The 21,763-nt window shown below is 38.5% G+C and overlaps 1 protein-coding gene across 1 annotated transcript in view; it reads left to right on the top strand.

Moving 5' to 3' along the window:
* RFX6 (regulatory factor X6) overlaps window positions 1–21,555 on the top strand; it is a 54,105-nt gene extending 32,550 nt beyond the window's left edge. Inside the window, exons 11-19 of the mRNA XM_063296198.1 lie at window positions 1,752–1,911; window positions 4,065–4,209; window positions 6,443–6,552; window positions 11,339–11,456; window positions 13,279–13,401; window positions 16,765–16,974; window positions 17,113–17,628; window positions 19,366–19,578; window positions 20,415–21,555. Of these exons, the coding sequence (XP_063152268.1) occupies window positions 1,752–1,911; window positions 4,065–4,209; window positions 6,443–6,552; window positions 11,339–11,456; window positions 13,279–13,401; window positions 16,765–16,974; window positions 17,113–17,628; window positions 19,366–19,578; window positions 20,415–20,590 (1,771 nt within the window). The 3' untranslated portion in view covers window positions 20,591–21,555. The remainder of the gene's footprint in view (window positions 1–1,751; window positions 1,912–4,064; window positions 4,210–6,442; window positions 6,553–11,338; window positions 11,457–13,278; window positions 13,402–16,764; window positions 16,975–17,112; window positions 17,629–19,365; window positions 19,579–20,414) is intronic.
* The last annotated feature ends 208 nt before the right edge of the window (window positions 21,556–21,763 follow it).

Genomic DNA, 21,763 nt, shown 5'->3' with positions numbered 1-21,763 from the left:
GATCTGGATGGCTCCCACTTTGCTGACATGCAGGAAGCCATTAAAGGCCCAGGCTCTGGTTCTCCCAGGCTCTGGTTGAGCCCCTGTGAGATGGACTTTTTGTGGCTTTATGTTGTTTCTGGGGCTGTTCATGATTCTTTTTTGTGTTTTTACTTTTTTTTTTTTACTTTTAATTGTAAGCTGCCCAGAGTCTTTGCGAGTTAGGCAGCCTATAAATTGGGTAAATAAATTAACAAACAGGTTAAATAAATAAAAATATTCTCCTATGCCAGTGTTAACAAACAGATGGGAAAGCCAGCAAAACATGTTTCTTCCTTATTTCTTTTATAGTGGTATGTCACCAATAGGGCATAGGATGTATTGGAATGCTATGAAATTGTAACATTCCAGTGGGACGTTTAAGTTGCTCTATACATTGCTATTACAGGGCAATTGTATGTACAGAATCATTATCCGGAAAATTAAGGAACAATGATCAGAGTCCTGCACTGCAGGATGTATAGAGAGGAATATTGAACATCTACATTCAGTAAGACCATTCTAGTATGACCATTTAGTAAGTCTAAATTTAGTACATTTTATTTAAAGGATTAGTAGTATACTCTACTGATACTCACAATCAGTTGTATAGCAGAGGTAGTTTTCCCTAAGGGTATAGTGGGTTTCTTGAGAGGACAGAGCTTTGGCTGACCTCATTGCTCTTGGTGCTCATCAGTTTAGCTCTCCTTGGGGCTCATTTCATTTTCATCTGGGACTCACCCCAAATAAATCTTTTGTAACTTTCAGGAAATTCTTTAGCTTACAAATGATGAGCCCTTTTCTTAGATACAGGCAACATTATTTAACTTGATAATATCATTGTTTTGTGGCCATTGTGTGGGGTAGAGAAATATTTATTGATAAGATTGTGTGAGATGGGCACTTACTTGATGACATTTGGAAGTCATCAAAGTTCAAGTGTTTTGTGGACCACAAAAGGATTAATACTTTTACCTGTAGGGCTTTTATTTTCGTTTAGATTTCAGATCCCCACAAGTCCATATCAATATATGAAGCTTGAGTCCTTTTTTCATTATTAAAAAGTATTCTAAATGGGCATGTATAAAGGGTTCCTGTTGCTGAAATCCCACTATCCACGTGTCAAGTTGTCTTCAAACTTTCCCTTGCTGGTTTGCATGCAGCAGCAGATAGGCAAGGGCGAGACTTTTGGTAAAAGTGAGTGCCAGTCTACCTTTCATCATGAGCCAACTGCAGCAGTCCAGTATTTTACCCTTGTTTGGGTCCTGTTTTACTAGGAAGGAAATACTTTCTGTCTCTATTGTTTTATGTTCTGTTGTAGAATTAAGTATGATAAAATGCTTCAAAAGTTTAGATTGGAAGAGATTGCAGTGATAGCAACCAATTTATCCAGTCAAAATCTGTTGCTGTAATTCTGTGTCATGTCAGCCAGTGGAAATTAATGTTGGTATAATGGCATTGGCACAACTTGTTATAATGATGTTTGCCATAGTGGAAGCCCTTGTTCCCAGTCTTACACATCTGGTTTTCTGGCCATGCAGTTTTCCATTAAATTCAAACTGTATAGTCTGATTTGTGCTGAGCTATCACTTTTCTGGATGGCTGTTAATATATATATATATATATATATATATATATATATATATATATATATATATATATTTATCGTATAACATGAGCATATCCATGTCTCTCTATAGATAGATTCCAGACTCTTTTTCTTTTTGTTTCAGAATATTGGCTGATATAAGAAATTTTGCTAAAAACTGGGAACACTGGATTATTTCTGCACTAGAAAATCTACCAGGAGACCTTGCAGCAAAGAAATTACCAATTGCACGGAGATTTGTATCTTCTCTGAAGCGTCAGACATCCTTTTTACACTTAGCCCAGGTAGAGCTAGACTAATTATCAATACAGCATTTATTTTGTAAATTCAGTGCATAAGCGCTCAGGAAAAGTATTTGCAGAAATTCCTGCTTATAGTAGAAATGTTTTGAAACTAGGCCACAAGCTGACTAGATAGTCGAGTATTAATCACTGCTAAGCTCAAGCTGTTTATGTAAAGCTCTTATTTACAGATAGTCCCCGGTTAACGACCACTCATTCAGTGACCATTCAAAATTATGAATGGTGCTTACGACTGGTCCTCAAAGTTCTAGCCATCCCAGCTCCGCCGCGGTCATGTAATTGCAATGCAAGTGCTTGGCAACTGGCTCGCACTTATGATGTTGCAGCATTCCACAGCCATGTGATCACCATTTGCAACCTTCCCTGCCAGCTTCCCACAAGCAAAGTCAATAGGGAAGCCTTCAGGGAAGGTCACACATAGCTCCTGTAAGTCGTGCCTGCTCCCACTGTGGGATGTATGCTGATGAAGCCTGCCTCAACCTCATCACATTTTGATAAAGTCCATATTTGTGGACTAATCCTTTAATTCCTAGTGTTTCTTGATTTTTTCTTGATTTTTCCCACTTTCCTAGGGGAAAAACAGACAAGGTTATTCTTTCTTAGGACAGAATGTTAAGTCTTTATGAACTTCTGTGCCATTGACTCTATTTCTAACCTTCATGTAGTTGTGATAACATTGGGGCTTCTACATTTTAAGGATTCCTAATTATATTGATTTATATAGCCTATGCTGGGCGGCAAACATAGGAATAAAAAACCAGCAGAAGAAAGACTAACAATAATTAATAATAACATAATAGCAGGCTGACATAATGGCACCCGAGGACCATGTAGCTCAAATCATAGATACACAGAATCATATTGACAGGCGAACCCCCACCTACAGACCCACACCTTGGGGGGGAGATGGCAGTGATAAAATTTGATAAATAAATTTGATAAATAAACATCGAGGTCTTCAGGATTTATAAAATGCTAGCAGAGTTGGGGCCAAACAAATCTTGTGGGGTATGGTGTTCCAGATGGTAGGCACTCCAACAGAGTACTTTATATGTGTGTACCACTGATTCAAAGGATTTCATCTGGTCTACTTTTTAAAGTTCACTGATTGCAGTGAACTTCCTGGGCTGATACATGGATCAAAATGCGATTATCCTTTAGAGTTTTTTCCCCAAATTCTTGGTATAGGTTTTAATTAAAAAAAAAAAAACTTATCCTAAAATGTGTGAAATTATATGTGGGATTAAAATGCCCCCAGAATTTTTGAGGCAAAATGTATATATAAACATTTCATATGTGAAGAAATATATTAAAATAATATGAACATAGATTTTTTAATTGACAGATTTTACTCTGTGACAATGGTTATATTGTTAGGTGGTACTATTAGAGTTTAAGGAGGCAGGAATTTGTAATACTTCTAATCAATAATGATTCATCTTCTTTTAGCTGTCTTCTCTTAATAGCACTCTCTTCTCAACTTCCCCTTCCATCTGGTTGTGGACTGTGTACAATGCACTGCATAATAGCCTTTTTGGAAATAAGAGGAGAGAGGTACACATCCCTGCCACAAACCATTTGTCTCTTCTAAAAAATACATTCATATGTCAGGACTACTTAAGACAGCAAGATGAACAACTTCTACAAGATACTTCAAAACTGTTCTGTATTTGCTGTTTTGTCTCTCTCTCTGTGCCTTTGACTCAGTGTTGACTCCTGGGGACTGCCTGGACAAGTCCTTGCAGTTCCCTTGGCAAGGTTTTTCGGAAGTGGTTTGCCATTGCCTCCTTCCTAGAGCTGAGAGAGAGGGACAGGCCCCAGGTCACCCAGGTAGCTTTCAAGGCGGGAGTAGAACAAACGGTCCCCTGGTTTCTAGCCTGGTGCCTTCACCACTACACCAAACTGGCTCTCATATTTGCTAGTTGCCAATCTGATAGCACTTTTAAGAACTTGTATTAATTTCATTTAATACATTACATAATATTAATATTTAATTAACATATCAAATAACCATATCTGATCATGAATAATGGTTTTGTTTTGTTTTGATTTGTTTTTTTTTAAACACAGCTGAGCTATGCCACTGACATTCCATCAGCAGAAATTCAGGATTCTCCTCTGTTTTTTCTTTATAGATTGCGCGACCAGCTCTCTTTGATCAACATATAGTGAATGCCATGGTTGCTGATATTGAAAAGATTGATTTGTATGGCATTGGATCTCAGGCACTCCTCACCATCTCAGGAAGCCTGGACTCTGATGTGGAGGGCTACATTGAATGTAAGCCTGTGCTTACATTTGGAAGGAGTGGTGTTTCTCAACCTGTCCCAGGGCCTTCATTCTATTCTGTAAAACTGAAAAGCACAATTCAACTTACCCTACACTTTTTATGTCCAATATGAATTGAGTTAATGCAAGGGAGAAAATCAAGTATCTAAATCAAACAATACAGGTTCTGTTTTGCATTAGAAGCCAATTTAAAACAAAGCTGGCTTCACACATACATCAAAATGGACTTATCTACAGAAATATCTTGTTTATTACAGATATCCCTGAACACCAGAGATTCCCAATTCAATTCAATGTCATAAGCAGCTCTATGCTCACTTTCCCACTGCCTGCAAAGAATGGTCTTTGGCCTGAAGTTTCCCATAATTTAACAGATGCACAAGAAGTGGCCTAAAATTGTTGAGATATCCTTTGGAAAGTGATAGAGTTGATTATATACCGTTGAGAATATTATCTGAAATTTTAGTTCCTCCCTCCATCCCTCTGCATAGATATTTCAGACATATGATGAAATAATTCATCAACACATAAGTTTTTCCAATGATTATTTATTTATATTTTATTAATATCTCTGTGTCTGGCTGTACTCTTTCATTCTGAAAATAATTAATCACATGAGGAAGATTCTAAATGTTTTGTTGGTTTCCTTTTTTGTTTCCTTATTTAATTGACAAAGATTTCTTTCTTTGCTCTTCCTTTTTTATTCTGATTAAATAAATTTCTCACTGCTATGAGATAGGCAAGGTTAATTAATGCACAGAGGTTCAAACACTGCTTAATCCTACTATGTCAAGACAGGTATAATTGTACTACTCCTGGTTTATGAAATGAAGAGCCATGTAAATGGAAGCTTACTCACACAATAGGGCTTTTTCCTCCTCCCTACCTACAACCATCATGTGGCTTTCAAATATTCTCTGCAAAATCTTCCAATCTTTAGACCAGATTTTGAGGAAGTATTCCATGGAGAACCATAGATTGAGGAGGAATTGTGCTTTCCTATAATGATAATTAAAGTAGTTTCACCAATATGACATTTTTGTTAAAATAGTTTTAAGTATACCAAGGTGCAGTAGCTATAGGACATAATCTACCCAGGACATTAAACTTATGCTGATTTCAGTAATTTAAATATTTGCTTAGGTCATTCCCATTGAAATCAAGGGGAAATGTTTAACGTCGCTTGATCTTTCTCAGATAAGTAGAGGTTTTAAAGAGAAATATTGGATGAGAACTAGTAAAACAAAATTTAGATTACAAGTATTTTCCAATTTTTATATACAGTATGGTGTTCTCTGTTTTATTCACTGTTCAGTTTTCTTCTTCCCTGGACAAGATTGCTGACATTTTGGATTCTCTAAACTCCCTCTCCTTACAGACAGTGATGGTTGATGGTTAATAGTGGAATATCATAGTTTCTGTATTCATCCCAGAATATAGTGGCATATACTGCAAGTCCTTGAGTTAATTCCTCATTAGCCATAATAATATTAGATGGCATATATAACTGTAATGATACTATGTGAACCCATACTCCTAAAGGCTTAGCTAAATATTATATACAAATCCTTATAAATAAATCCTAGAAGCTCTTTTTCTCCACAAAAAAGCTACTTCCTGATGGGGGTGTTATAAGCATATAAATGGCAGGGTCAAAGAAAAACTTAACTTTCTTCCACTCTGCTGTCCCCTACTATAAATTCCCACACACAGTTGGTTTTTTCGTTTGGTTGACACAAATCTATGTGCAATATGCAGCTAGGCTCTAAATCCTGGTATGTACATTAGAGACAATATAACCCCATTAACTGATAACTCAGTCTTTAATGCATGAGTTCTACTACAAAGAAGATTACTATAGGCATGTATAACGGGACAAAATATTTTTGAAAGAGGAAATACATAATGCAAACAACAAGTCCTATGATGCAGAATTTGAATATATAACAGAACTGGATAGCTAGATCGATTGATTGAACTGTAAATTATGAATAAATGCAAAATCTTCCTTATCACATAAAATTTCCCTGGAAGAAAAGTCCACTAGTTAGCTTGATGAACTCAAGGAATCCCCTGTAAATTCTATCCACTTATTTCTCCTCCACTGCTCTAATTTTCCCTTTTTCTTTCCTTTACATGCTACAAAACTAATAATGACGGGTGAGTGGCTTTCTCTCCTGTTCAGAGTAGAACACAACCACATACTTTCCTTTTTACATGGTAGATGACTCTATTACAGTGTTCCAAGAACTGAAGGACCTCTTAAAGAAGAATGCTACTGTGGAATCATTTATTGAATGGCTGGATACCGTAGTTGAGCAAAGAGTTATTAAGGTAAGTTTCAACAGCTCCGTTTAGACTGAAAATTGAAAATAAATGGCTTCCAATGGAGTCTGTGTATAACCTGATTTTCTGGGTCTTGCCCTTATGATCAGCACCCTTTCTTCTTATGAAATCTTTTTTATCCAATTATGCACGGTTGCAGGATATAGGGCTCCATAAAGTCCTCAAAAGCCTGCCCCCAGAACCCCTCCCATAATTTCCATCACATTGTAATTTTTTACAGAATGGAAAAAATTATTTAGTACACCCATATTAACAGTATTTGAATTAATGTAATTTATTGTTAGCTGCCCAGAGTCACTGGTCTGAGATGGGCGGCTACATAAATTAAATAAATAAATAAAATAAAATAAAATAATTTTACATTTAAAGTCATTTAAATCAAGCTTAGGGTTTTTGGTCTGGGCCTCATCTATTTCTTTTTTCTTATTCTGTCCTGCTGTGATCTACTTTTTTAAAGAGTAGCCCTGAGTATGCTGCCTAAAGGTGAAAGGCATCCTTGGTCCCCAAATTAATTATGAATATTCAGATTTGCTTTATTGCTGTGATAGAGATGGTGTATTTCCATAGGGTTTCAGATGTATATCAGTTCATCTATCACTGTATTTATGCTTTAAACTATTAAACCATAAATTGATAGTACTATACAAAAACATACATAAAGACATTCTAGTATGTTGTATTCTCCCTCATAGAATAGAAATAGCAATCATAGCTATTTTAAGGATTGTGTTTTATGTTTTCAAAAGCATACACAAAAGAAATGGCTTGTAACTATTTAAATCAGAATATTGTAAAGTTAGTAACTTAAATAAAATTGGATTTAGCGGTGAGTAGGTCTTGGCTGAAATTTTTTTAACATGTTTTTCAACCCCTGTCCTGCAATCTGATGGGGGTAGGGTGGGTGGGAATACTTCTGAATTGGTGGAAGAAAAAAAAAATGTAATATAAATCTTGCATTTATGTTAGTTACAAAGGGACTGAAGGATATGTATATGCCTTCTCTCTCAGCAACCTGCAGCCTACCTTATTTCCCATGTATCAATTAAATTCCAATATTTAATTCTTCCCATGGAGCTTTTTCAGATTTACATCCACGGGCTAATCTGGTCAGCTAGAGAAGCTAAAGAGTGATGGACAGAGATGTATCAGTGAGCAATCACTGTGAAACAGAAAGTAATTACTACTTTCACTTTATCATTCTATGAAAAATTAAAAATCAGAGAATAAAATGATACTCTCAGGCCTGCTTAGCTAGTCCGTAGATAATAATTATTTTAAAAAGTGGTAGAGGAAAATTGCCCACAAATCAGTATCTGTTATGGAACATTGTTTTGGGATAAACATGTACAATTTTCAGTGTTTTCCAGCCACATCTGGAAAAAGTACCGAACAATTTACTATATGAATCAAGATTAGCAGAATAAGTGGTAATGATTTACAGAACACGTAATCCTCCCATTGCCCTCAGCCTTCTGTTCAGTGAAAAAGAGTAGGGCCTCTCCATCATACCAAATGGCTTCCTTTGTTTGCTGTTTGAGAAAGTGGCACTTTATAACTTTACCACAAACAGCTGAAGTCTGATGTCTTACTCAACACTAGACTATTATCCCAAAAGAGCATTTGACACTGTTTGACCATTTAACCATGTAAAATAGATATATGCCACCTTTCAGGGTAAAACACATCACAAATGGCTTATAAACCATTTTTACAAAGACTTTTGTATTATGCACAAAACATGTTTACAAGTACAAAAACTTTTTTTTTATAAGCTAGTAGTCTGAAGCAGTTTAAAACTCAATGGAGCACTACAATCAAATATATTGCATCTATGAAACCAAATAAGGATTCAAGGTCCACTTAACCACTGAGAAGGTTGGGACCTCGCATAAAAACTTTGGGGGATGGGAGGTGGGTCTACAATTAGAAAGGGTCTGTCTTGAGTCCTGCCAGATTGATTGCAGACCTAAAAGAGGATCTCTAATACATTCTCTCTTTCTTATAAACCAATGGAACCCTGGGCATGATCATTGATAACTCGTTAATATATCTGCAGTCACTGATTTAATCTTCAGCTATATGATACCTGATTAACTGATTATATGTAGTACCAAACCATAACAAATAACCTAAACTTATTAGCTCTCCTGTCCGATTGTGAATGTCCATTTAATGTTAAATCAGGGCAGATAATAGAGGAGGTAAAAGAAGAAAAATTAACAAGGAGGTATATCATATCCACAATGCAATTACTCTAAAAACTGAACTATACGCTTCCATGGATACAAATTCAATCTTTCACCCTTGGCTAATAGCAACAATTGGTAGGTAGCTTTCAAGGGACTCAAGCATAGAGAGAAATCATTTGAAAAATGTCCTATATACCAATGTCCTGATCAGATCGGGCCTATCCGTAATGGCTGATATTTAAAAGTTAATATGTGCATGTTATATAGTGAGGTGTAGTAGGTTGCAATGCAAACCTGAGGCACAGGATCATAAAATTGGTAGATGTACTTGTTGAGACCGAAGTCTGGCTTCAGAAGGAAAAACCCAACATCTCCTTTCTACCTCCTGATCAACTGGCCATTTCCAAGTCAGGTTTCCAGACCATGAAAGCCTCAGAACAGCCTTCCCCAACCTGGTGTTTTCCAGATGGGCTGAACTAGATTGGCCAGATGTGACTGAGAATTCTGGGAGCTTTTATCTAATACAGCTGGAGGACACCAGGTTCGAAAAAGCTGATCTAGGGGATGTGTGAGGTCCCAGATGAGGAAACTAGGGAGTGGGCCTGGCCTGCCTGAAGCCTACCATCATGAGAGGAAAACTAAAAATGTACTGGGTATGGATATGTATCAACATTTCTTGCTTTTATGCCATTCAGATCTTGAGAAGTTTTCTGAAGTAGAGATAGAGTTAAAGTAGAGATAGAGTTAAAGCACCTTTAGTTCCCAATACACTGCAGTGAACCCAAGCCTTCCTGCAGAGCAGAAATTCTTACTATTATTTTATTGCTACGGGTGGCCTCCTACGTTCTCTGCTGATTGTTTGCTCCGTATAAGCAAGCTTTAACCTCCCTCCCTCATACAGTACTGCTTATCTCAAGGACTTACTTAGTTCTTGCAGTTTTATTTCTTCCCACAATCCTTCTTTGAGCTTCACTGTTAAATTAAATACTACCTCCCTACTCTTTTTCAAATGTATAGTTCATAGTTCAGAATACAGCTTCTGTCTCCTGAGCTTACATCCCTGAATTACATGCCAATAAATTCCATGATATTTTTCCTCTTTGCCTGAGCATATGAAATACAGCTGTAGAAATTTTCTAGCCAGAAAAACTGGCTTCTACAGATACTGAATCCAAAAATTAACTGACACCAATCATATCCACCCAACCAGAATAGGCAACAGGATGAGGACAGGGGTAGTGAAGGGGTCCAAACTTTGCAATACCGTGACCCCCTAAAATGATGGGTTGATATGGGCAGCTCCCCTTCTCTGTGAAAAAAAACTAATGATTTTGTTAGAGGTAGGGTGGGCAAGAAATATGTACCTTTCTTGCCATTGGAGTCCACTGGAGTTGGGCAGCTATAACAAATGTGAAATATATATATTTCAAATATATATGAAATAAAAATATATGAAATAAAACTGTAATATAATTATATATCTTACTGTTTCATTGGAAATTTTAGAAAATCAAATGTAAAACCCCATTTATCAATGGGAGGGAAAATGAGTTTGCTTACTTTTGCATAATTTCTGAAATCTCATTTCATTTTTGAGACAGTCACTCTCATTTCTTGCTCCACATTTATTTTTTATCAGTATTTGCTCTTTATAGCAGCAACTGTGGAAAGTAGATTACTGCAAACTTTTATCAGCACTTCTTGTGACTTGGTCATTTTAGCTTTTTTCTTACCATCCACTTCGAAGGGCCTGAAATACAAAACACCAGTTTAAAATACTGAACTTCACTAACACATATAGACACTCCAAATGCTATGGATATACTACTATATGCCCTATTGACAGAGCAGCTGGAGACACACAATTATTTACAAGAGATATTAAACAAAATAAAGTTCTATAACATAAATAATAACCATATTGTTAGTGATTCATAAAATTGTTGTGCCTCTGCTAGCAAAAGGAAGCAGGTGGAAAGCCAATCCATTTATTTGTCATTACTCAAAATTCAATGCTTGATTATTATGCCTGTTTTAAAAGCAACTCCTCTAAGTTGTTTATGAATCCTCACTAAGGTCCCAACCCATATTTTGAGAACTTCTCTGGGGTAGAAAATTTAGTTTCAAATTCCTGATTGCTTAATAGGAATCCATTGGATTGCCCTCTCAGGGCTTATCTATACCGCCTCAGATTTATAGTCATGTTAAAATCACAGGTCAGCATCCATTTTGGGAAGACAGAAACATACAACTATTTTTCTTTCCCTGAGCTAGCTACTTTTCTCTGCGCTTTTATTTTTTTAAAATAAGTCCAGTGGTGCACTGTTTCAGCATCATTGAGGTAAAATGGTTTTACTTCCACTGCCAAATTGCCCAGAGGCTATCCATGGAAGGGAGGTGGCTAGAAACAAATGAACTTTGTGCGAATACACTAATCTTCATTAGTCAACACACAGTTTTCTAGGGAGGCTGTCATAAGAAAAAGACAAGTGAACTGGTTCAGGAAATGTTATGCAGTAACAGGAATGTGGAATCTGCTCTGATTTAAAATATAAAGAATTTAAAAAAATGTTTTCTCCTTTTAGGCAAGCAAGCAGAAAGGTCAGTCCCTAAAGAAGAGAGCACAAGACTTCCTTCTCAAGTGGAGCTTTTTTGGAGCTCGAGTAATGCATAATCTCACTTTGAACAATGCATCCAGTTTTGGTATTTGACTTTTTCTCCAGTTCTCTTGTTTGTTTAAGGAATATTCCAGATGAAGATTCAGTTCCAATTCTGCCACAAGACAGGCTGTCTGGTGATAAGTTAATAGTGTCACCTTTCAGCTTGTTATTGCACAAAGTTCTAATGAACATCAGTTTTCAGGAAAAAAAACCCCAAAAACTAAAAACAGTTTTAAAACAGTGCATGCCATCTCCAGAATAGTAAAGTAACACTATCTTTCATTCAATAAGTGATCTGTGCTTGCACTGAAAGGCAGCTATTTCACTCCATGTCCCAGTTTGTTTGTTTATTTTTCAAACTTCTATTCCTGTGTTTTTGATACGGTGGCATAATTAGATAAAATAGCATAAATGCCAAAATGCCATCATTCCAGCATCAGTAGTTTAAATAGCATTAGAGGCGGGCCACTAGGTCAAGCACCAAAACAGCTAAAAGTTATTCTTTTTATTCTTTCCAACCTAACAGAATGTTGGAAAGAAATTCTGTTTGTGAGCAATAAACTGACAAGAAGCTGGCAAAAGGAAGATTGAGTTAAAAATGGACTGGATCGGGTCGGGGCCTGTAGAGAAAACATTCTGGGAAATGTTCTCCTGTGCGTCCAAGCGGGGGAGGATGTTGGGCAGCTGCTCAGATTGCTGGCAACACTTCCATTCTAAGGTCCCTCCCTCCTTCCCTCCCTCTGAGTCACGTGACCTTATAGATCATATGCAACCTACCCTGTGCTCCCCAGTGCACATATTCACACAAAAACACTCAGATGCAACAAGAGAGAGCTGAACTGCACATGCAGACACAAAACATTGCTTTGTTACCCAGGAAAAAGAATACAGACCCTTCCTGTGGTTGCTGCTAGTAAAGGAGTTAGAAAGAATCCCAGAAGTCATACTGCTTGCTTCCCCTACCTTTAAAAACCTTTATTCTTTAAAGTAGATCTATAAACTCTTTTGAAGCCTTAAGGCACCTTTTTCCTGTAAATCCCTACCTCAAGTCCTACAAAATTAAGAAGTCCAGTCACATCAACAACCATGCAACCTGCAGCTCCTTGAAGAAAAAACTAATAATAAAATAAATGTGCAGCCCCTGTGAAAATAGCCGCTGACCCCTGCACATAATTTATTTCCCTCTCCCTTTGAATCACACACCTTCTTGTCATCTGCAAGCTACCAAACCTTCATTCACACAAGTGGTCTATCACATGGCAGGGGTGAGTATGACTTTTCTGTCATAAACAGAGCATGAATTCATCCCCACACCAATCCGGGTCTTCATTTTTTGTGAAGAGAGGGAGGGACATGGCTTTAAGAACCGAGATGGTTGCGGGGAGAGCTATGTAAAGAGGTGTTTTTAATAGAGGATGACATTGTGCCTATGTATGAAAACATTGTTCTTTAGAGCTTCTTCTATTTTTTAGAAATAAACCATCAAGATTCTGCCAGCTATTTTCTAGTTATTTAACATTAGGAAACTAAAATGCAGCAAATCCATACTTTTTCTGGGTGGATTCATTGTTATCGTATTCTAATGTAGGTCTGTTCAAGTATAAAACCTATCTCACTTTCATCAGTGTCCTACTTTGATGTCATTAGCAGTCAAATAACCTGCAGGACAGTAAACATATTGAGTGAGGTGGGCCAGTCTCAAGCAAGATTGGGGTGAGGAGTTAAGGACCGTGCCTTGTTGGTCTTAGTAGGTCACTGAAAGTCCAGCAATTATTTGTTTGTTTCACTTGCTTCTTGTGGAGTGTTGAGAGATGGTCAGCAAGATAAGGTTGTGCACAAACTCTTCACTTTTCTTCCCATGGCAGGTTCATTTCATTTGATCCGAATGCTTTTAGATGAGTACATCCTGCTTGCGATGGAGACCCAGTTCCACAATGATAAAGAACAAGAACTCCAGAATTTATTGGACAAATATATGAAGAATCTAGGTAACTGGGATGGGTAGTTTGCATAGTTAAAGCAATGGTATCCCCCGTAGTAACATATGGCTGCAAGAGCTGGACCATAAGGAAGGCTGAGCGAAGGAAGATTGATGCTTTGGAACTGTGGTGCTGGAGGAAAATTCTGAGATTGCCTTGGACTGCAAGAAGATCAAACCAGTCCATCCTCCAGGAAATAAAGCCAGACTGCTCACTTGAGGGAATGATATTAAAGGCCAAACTGAAATCCTTTGGCCACATAATGAGAAGACAGGACACCCTGGAGAAGATGCTGATGCTAGGGAGAGTGGAGGGCAAAAGGAAGAGGGGCCGACCAAGGGCAAGGTGGGTGGATGATATTCTAGAGGTGACGGACTCATCCCTGGGGGAGCTGGGGGTGTTGACGACCGACAGGAAGCTCTGGCGTGGGCTGGTCCATGAGGTCACGAGGAGTCAGAAGCGACTAAACGAATAAACAACAAGGCAGATACCTAGGTTGAGTGAATGTTTGGCCACACTTACATGTTGGTCTATAGAGGAATTATTGTCTCATACTTAATACTGCCATACATATTTCTTTAAATTTCTCAGCCATTTCATTCCAAAGCACTTGAGTGGTTAATAATATTCTAAATATTTGTTACAAAGCAAGTCTAACTGAACTTAGTGACAGGCACTGTTGAATCAATATTTTAGGATTGTACTGTTATATTTTGATAAAATGTTAAAAACCAGATATTCCTATGAATTCCTCCTCTTTACTAAATAACTGAAAAGGTTTTATTATTCTTTCAAATGAAGTTTTAACTTTGTTTCATGCTAGGGAGGAAAACATATTTTGAATAGGGCGCACATAATAAACTGAAGAAAGTGCTTTCAAATACTGTGTGGTTTAGTATTTGGTCCAAACTATTACATATTTAATAGGACAAAATCAGCATTTTATATACCAATGTGTCTTGAAACTAATTGCAGACTGTTTAAGAAAAACCCTTAAAAAGTAATTTATTCTGTTATTTTTAAAAGGATTTTTAAATCCTTCCTTAAAAAGAAATAGTATTTTTCACACTCCACAATACTTTCTGGGCTTTATACAAATTAGAAACATTGGAGGTAAATTCCAGGCAAAAATGGGTATGATCAAAAACAAAGATGGCAAGGACCTAACAGAAGAAGAAGAGATCAAGAAAAGGTGGCAAGAATATACAGAAGACCTGTATAGGAAGGATAACAATATCGGGGATAGCTTTGACGGTGTGGTCAGTGAGCTAGAGCCAGACATCCTGAAGAGTGAGGTTGAGTGGGCCTTAAGAAGCATTGCTAATAACAAGGCAGCAGGAGACGACGGCATCCCAGCTGAACTGTTCAAAATCTTGCGAGATGATGCTGTCAAGGTAATGCATGCTATATGCCAGCAAATTTGGAAAAGACAAGAATGGCCATCAGATTGGAAAAAATCAATTTATATCCCCATACCAAAAAAGGGAAACACTAAAGAATGTTCAAACTATCGAACAGTGGCACTCATTTCACATGCCAGTAAGGTAATGCTCAAGATCCTGCAAGGTAGACTTCAGCAATTCATGGAGCGAGAATTGCCAGATGTACAAGCTGGGTTTAGAAAAGGCAGAGGAACTAGAGACCAAATTGCCAATATCCGCTGGATAATGGAAAAAGCCAGGGAGTTTCAGAAAAACATCTATTTCTGTTTTATTGACTATTCTAAAGCCTTTGACTGTGTGGACCATAACAAATTGTGGCAATTTCTTAGCGGTATGGGGATACCAAGTCATCTTGTCTGCCTCCTGAAGAATCTGTATAACGACCAAGTAGCAACAGTAAGAACAGACCACGGAACAACGGACTGGTTTAAGATTGAGAAAGGAGTACGGCAGGGCTGTATACTCTCACCCTACCTATTCAACTTGTATGCAGAACACATCATGCGACAAGCTGGGCTTGAGGAATCCAAGGCTGGAGTTAAAATCTCTGGAAGAAACATTAACAATCTCAGATATGCAGATGATACCACTTTGATGGCTGAAAGCGAAGAGGAACTGAGGAGCCTTATGATGAAGGTGAAAGAAGAAAGTGCAAAAGCTGGCTTGCAGCTAAACCTGAAAAAAACCAAGATTATGGCAACCAGCTTGATTGATAACTGGCAAATAGAGGGAGAAAATGTAGAAGCAGTGAAAGAGTTTGTATTCCTAGGTGCAAAGATTACTGCAGATGCTGATTGCAGTCAGGAAATCAGAAGACGCTTAATCCTTGGGAGAAGAGCAATGACAAATCTCGATAAAATAGTTAAGAGCAGAGACATCACACTGACAACAAAGGCCCGCATAGTTAAAGCAATGGTGTTCCCCGTAGTAACATATGGCTGTGAGAGCTGGACCATAAGGAAGGCTGAGCGAAGGAAGATCGATGCTTTTGAACTGTGGTGTTGGAGGAAAATTCTGAGAGTGCCCTGGACTGCAAGAAGATCCAACCAGTCCATCCTCCAGGAAATAAAGCCAGACTGCTCACTTGAGGGAATGATATTAAAGGCAAAACTGAAATACTTCGGCCACATAATGAGAAGACAGGACACCCTGGAGAAGATGCTGATGCTAGGGAGAGTGGAGGGCAAAAGGAAGAGGGGCCGACCAAGGGCAAGATGGATGGATGATATTCTAGAGGTGACGGACTCGTCCCTGGGGGAGCTGGGGGTGTTGACGACCGACAGGAAGCTCTGGCGTGGGCTGGTCCATGAAGTCACGAAGAGTCAGAAGCGACTAAACGAATAAACAACAAACAAACAACTTACACAGATCTGTTCTCACTGTAATTACTAGGCCCCATTCCTATGCTGATATGCATGCATTTCCATTCCAAATGGTTGATGCATATCTCCTTAGGTGAAAGTCACTGTTACTACTTTCTACATTATAGTAGAAGTAATACAGGACAGTCTTCTAAAACAGCCTTCACTAAACTGGTGCTGTCTCAGGATGCCAGATGTCAACTGCCATCACTTGCAACCTAAGACATCTGGAGGGCTCTGGGTTAAGGAAGGCTGCCTAATCAATCCAGTGAGTATTATCAGGGATTATGCCCAATATCTTACTTGTCTGTCTGTGTGGGTGTCCGTTGTTTAGGCAAGTGGAAGTAAAGGATGAAACCTGTGTGACAATGTCACCATGCAGTGCTGCCATTTACATCCTTTGTGTAATATGTCAAGATGCAAGCATGTAATGGCAGCATTTACATTATGTCATCATCATGCACAAATTATCCTTTTGGCATCATTCTGGTTTGCTGCAGATGCTGCTGTCTTTCTGTCTGTCTCCTGGTCTATGTTATATACTATCAGTCCTTTGTTATTTTTTCCAGATGCCAGTAAAGCTGCTTTTACAGCATCCCCAAGCTCTTGTTTCCTAGCAAACCGCAACAAGTCTGGCACAATTGCTAGTGATGCCTCAGTGAAAAACGAATGCCTGGTGGAGCAAGCCTATTTCCCTTTGTCATCCGGTCAGCAGAGTAGCATGTCCACCGGTCTGAACCCATGCTCTGCGGGAGACAGTGAGAATATGCAACCCACAGGTAGGAAACAAAGGAGACGTCTGCTCTTTATCTGTTCTTTTTAAGATGCCAAAAGGAGTCACAGAAGAACACTTGAACACTCATGATTATTTCTTGTTGCCTGGTTTGGGGAAAAAAAAAGTCTGTTTGTTTTTCCAGGTCAAACGGACCTCTCTCAGAGCACTGCCCACCTTATCACTCCACCCATTTCTCCAGCCGTAGTTAGCCGAGGAAGCGTTATCAACCAGGGACCGATGGCTGCCAGACCATCCAGTGTTGGCCCACCATTGCCTGCACATTCGCATTGTTCTTCTTATTCCGAACACCTCTACCAGACGGTGCCACCAAGTAATCAGAATTTCTATGAAGTCGGGGCCACTTATCCAGCCATGTTCAGGGCCCAGGCCCATCCACTTCCAGGAGCCTACTCCCAGAGGGTGGAGCCCAGCCTTTTTCCAGCAGCAAATGAGCAGCATCGTTTCTCCAGGGACTACTTCAATAGCAGCTGTGCTGTTTCTCCATACGGTACCCGTTCCCCTCCTCTATATGGATCCTCTTCAGCTACTCAGGAGACACATTGTATGCAATTTTTGAACAATGGGGGCTACAACTTTATGAACAACACTACAACTAGTTCTTGTCAAGGACCATCATATTCTACTGCTGCTTCTAATGGTATTAAGCATGTTCAGAATTTTACTTTATTGTCTTTGATCGGCATTTTAGTCTAGTGTTCTCATAGTCCTTGGACTAGTCCCCATGTGCATTTTGACCTTGTGTAAGTGTGCGCAGATATTTTTAAGGTCACCCATTTAATGAACATTTAATGCAGAGAAACAATAAAAGTCAAGAAAAGAATAAGAGTTGGACAATCCATCCCCACTAGATTTATGTGAAAATCCAGCCAACAGGAGTCTATACAGATAGTCCTCGCTAACCGATAATTGGGACTAGGAACTCTGTCGCTAAGCAACACGGTCATAAAGCACAACATCACATGACCATGCTGACTTATAACAGCAGTTCTGGCAGTCCCAGCTGCTGTTATTAGGTGAATCCCGTGTGGTCACAGTGTCCCACAGTCACATGATTGCCATTTACAACCTCTTACCAGCTTCCATTGACTTTGCTTGTCAGAAGCCAGCAGTGAAGCTTGCAAATGGCAATCACGTGACTGTGGGATGCTGCGACCACACAGGATTCACCTAACAGCAAGGACTACCTGTATTTCAAATGTGATTGTGGGGATGCTGCAGTGGCTGCAACTATGAGGACTCCTTGTAAGTACCCCTCATTCAGAGCCACTGTAACTTCGAACGGTCGCTGAATTAGTTGTTGTTAAACAAGGACTAAAGGTAAAGGTAAAGGTTTCCCTTGACGTAAAGTCCAGTCGTGTCCGACTCTAGGGGGCGGTGCTCATCTCCGTTTCAAAGCCTTGGAGCCGGCGTTGTCCATAGGACACTTCCGGGTCATGTGGCCAGCATGACTCACGGAACGCCGTTACCTTCCCGCCGAAGCGGTACCAATTAATCTACTCTACCTGTAATAAATTATATATACAGGACTACCTGTAATAAATTATATATTCATCACAGTTGAAAGTTAATACTTCAGCTTATTGTTTGTAATAATCACTTCTGTGATACTTTGCCATGTAGTTGATCATTCTAACCTCATTTGAACTTACAAATAGTTAGGAATGAAAGACTGTTTCATAAGAGCATCTAAAATGTCTCCCCCAACCTATGCCTTCCAGAGGGATTGCATTTCCTGTAATTCACTGCCAGCATCCAGCAATATGATTGGTTTGGGTATCTCCTGTTTTCTAATTTTCAACTTTCTGTCTCCTGCATGAAATGGATTAAAAACTTGGTTTTATCAGCCATGACCTTAATATTTAAGGTATAAATTTTTGCCAAATATTTCCTGATTGATACAAAGATTTATACTGTAATTGAAAACTTTGTAAAATGATAGGTCATGGCAATTCCGTTCTGCTAGAAAGTCTAGTTATCCATGCTTTGTAAATTGAGTTGGATCTATTTTGAAATTATTTCAACCTATTCTGGATCAGCAGTGCCAATAGGATTCCATCTCTGCCTGGGCTTTGCAATCCCCATCTCTTTTGATCTCAAAATGTAAGAATATAAGAAATATAATGTGTGTGTGTGTATATATATATATATACTGTGTTATAAGGAATATAAGAATGATTATGTCTTCAGCTAGAAGAGCATCACACACAATATTCCTCTCTCTCCCATATTTATAACAACACAAAGGCACATGCACTGCAACATGAAAGTTTATTTTTTTTGGTTTAAAAAACAAAGGTTTACAGTGCATGTGCTTATACAAAACTGTCTGTTGTTCCAGATGTTTACTCACTTATTGTCCACCTCCTATTAACAGGGTTCTATGGAAATAATACAAACTATTCAGATTCCCACAGACTTGAGTCACTGGTAGATCAGCATGTTTCGGTCATCAGCAGCGTAAGCAGCATTCGCCCATTGCCTCCATACAGTGACATTCATGATTCACTCTGCATCTTAGAGGATACAGGAAGGAAACAGGGAGCATCTTATTATCCAGATGCCTCAATCGCTGGTCAGAACTCTATAAGTAAGTAAAACTGAAAGAGTTGGTATTCCAAAGTGTGTCATGAATGCCCCCTTCTTCTTTTGAATTCATGCCTCGGGTGAACGTGAAAGGAAGAACTATGTTGATTAGCCACACTCACAGCCTCCACGCATTAGCAAAAGATGCCTAATAATTCCTCAAATAGCTAATCTTGGATGATCTCAAAAAGCTAAGGGTATCCAGACCTGATCAGAATTGAAATGGGAGAACAGTATTTCATAGTATTGCATAGGTTGGTATTGGCAGGGTACACAGTAGAAGTAAGTGAACCTGTTTAAAAGCCCCCTTTAAAAAAAAGATATTTAATAAAATATATTTGTTCTGTTTTAATCAAGTGTCTTTGCTATCTTATATCTTCCAAATGTTCCACCCAGTTACACTAGTTTAGAGACTTAAAGAATTCCTAAAGCCAAAAAAGGGTTTAGTGGTGGCCTCACAACAAAGAAATGATGGATCTTCATCATCATCATCGTCGTCATCCTGCTCTTCCTCATCACACAGATACACACCAAGAAAATTATGTTACCTACGGTGATGATCCTTTCGCTTATTTTTACTTTCTGAGATCATTACACAAACACACCTTTTCCTGTTTCAAAACAAGCAAACCAGCTGACTTGGGAAATACTAAAATTGTTATTAGATTACATTCCCCAATTCAGTGCATAATTAGAGTAGGTCTTGACATATCAGGATTTAAGAAAATGAAACCCGGATTGGAGGATGATCTTTCCAGACTGATTTAAAGCTCTGGAAGCTTTTCTTTTTTTCTTTTCTAGAAGCATTGCAAGGAGTGACTCTTACCATTTTCTTTGCAGCTTCAGAAATGCCGCCTGCAATGTCTGCAAGTTCCTCCCAATGCATGTATGGCCATTCTCGACAGTGTCCTTCTCAGGAACCAATGGACTCTTCTGGACAAGCCAACAATGAGATGGTGTCATCCTTACCACCAATTAATATTGTCTTCATGGGAACTGCTGCTGGAGGCACCTGATTTTTATTTCTCTATTACTTCCTCCACTTAACAACTTTTTTTTTTGTTAGAAAAATTTTACAAATTGTTTTTAAAGAGCATCCAGAAAGGTTTTACAGTGTATGCTTAAGTAATATTGGACTTCTGGGTCTGAATGCCGAACATTTCTTATATATGAATGAGAATATAATTGCAATTTGGTTTTTAGGTCTTTCTTCTTACTGCTGTCTGGTTTTCAATGCACATTTAGAGACTGTTCATGTTCCCTCTTCTCCCCTTATTGCAATTTAAAGCAATAATTAAACAGTGTTTTGTTTTTCCAGCATAATCAATAAGTTTTTCTTTCTCTCATCACAATTCTGCTATCCTCTCTCCTTGACATGTGATCTACTTTCTGGAAACTCTTTTGGTTGCACAAGTGCACCTGGCAGCGATGCCTACTCCAGATTTGGAAACATGGATGCACTATCATGATACATTTGATGAGCTTTTCCCATCCCAGTGCCCTCCAGATGGACAGGAATATCAAATCAACTTTAGATGGACAGGAATACCAATTCAACTTCAGCCAGCCTGGCAGGGATTTGGAAAGTTGTATACCAGATTTTGAAGGCACCAGATTAAGAAAGCCTATCCTAAATCATTTCACAATACTAAGACACAACATATTTTGTGACTTTGCTCCCAGGAAACAATTGCTGCCTTTCTTCCCATCCTATCAATTAGGCACAATCAATCTGAATTACATTGTTTCACTGAATTGTTATCAGTTCCCCAAATGTCATGCCTTAGGGAGAAGGCAATGGCAAACCACTTCCAAAAAATGTTGCCAGGAAAACTGCATGGCAAAATAATAGTAATAACAATAACAACAACGATGGTGATGATGTATGGCTCCTGGGTAAGTGCCTATGTGTACTTTATTCTCTGTGATATTATTCTGATGTTTTGTAATTAATGGTTGCTATGGACATGGTTACTGTAGTTCTCCCACTCTACTAATGTCTAGATCTTTCTTTCTTCTAATCAAAATGTGTGTAGTTCCCTGTGATTTCATGATTTCATTTTATTCATTATCCCATATTTTACCCACCTTTTACCCCTTTCCACCTTCTCTCTTAGCAGGGATATCTTAGACAGAAAGACTCAGAACAGAGGTACAAATTTCTGTACAGATGCTTCATAGGGCTTTGC

Source organism: Candoia aspera, chromosome 1 (assembly GCF_035149785.1).
Source record: "Candoia aspera isolate rCanAsp1 chromosome 1, rCanAsp1.hap2, whole genome shotgun sequence".
In the NCBI taxonomy this organism is placed as follows: domain Eukaryota; kingdom Metazoa; phylum Chordata; class Lepidosauria; order Squamata; family Boidae; genus Candoia; species Candoia aspera.
The sequence above is the reverse complement of the archived record's forward strand: the minus strand, read 5'-3'. Positions and strand labels throughout refer to the sequence as shown.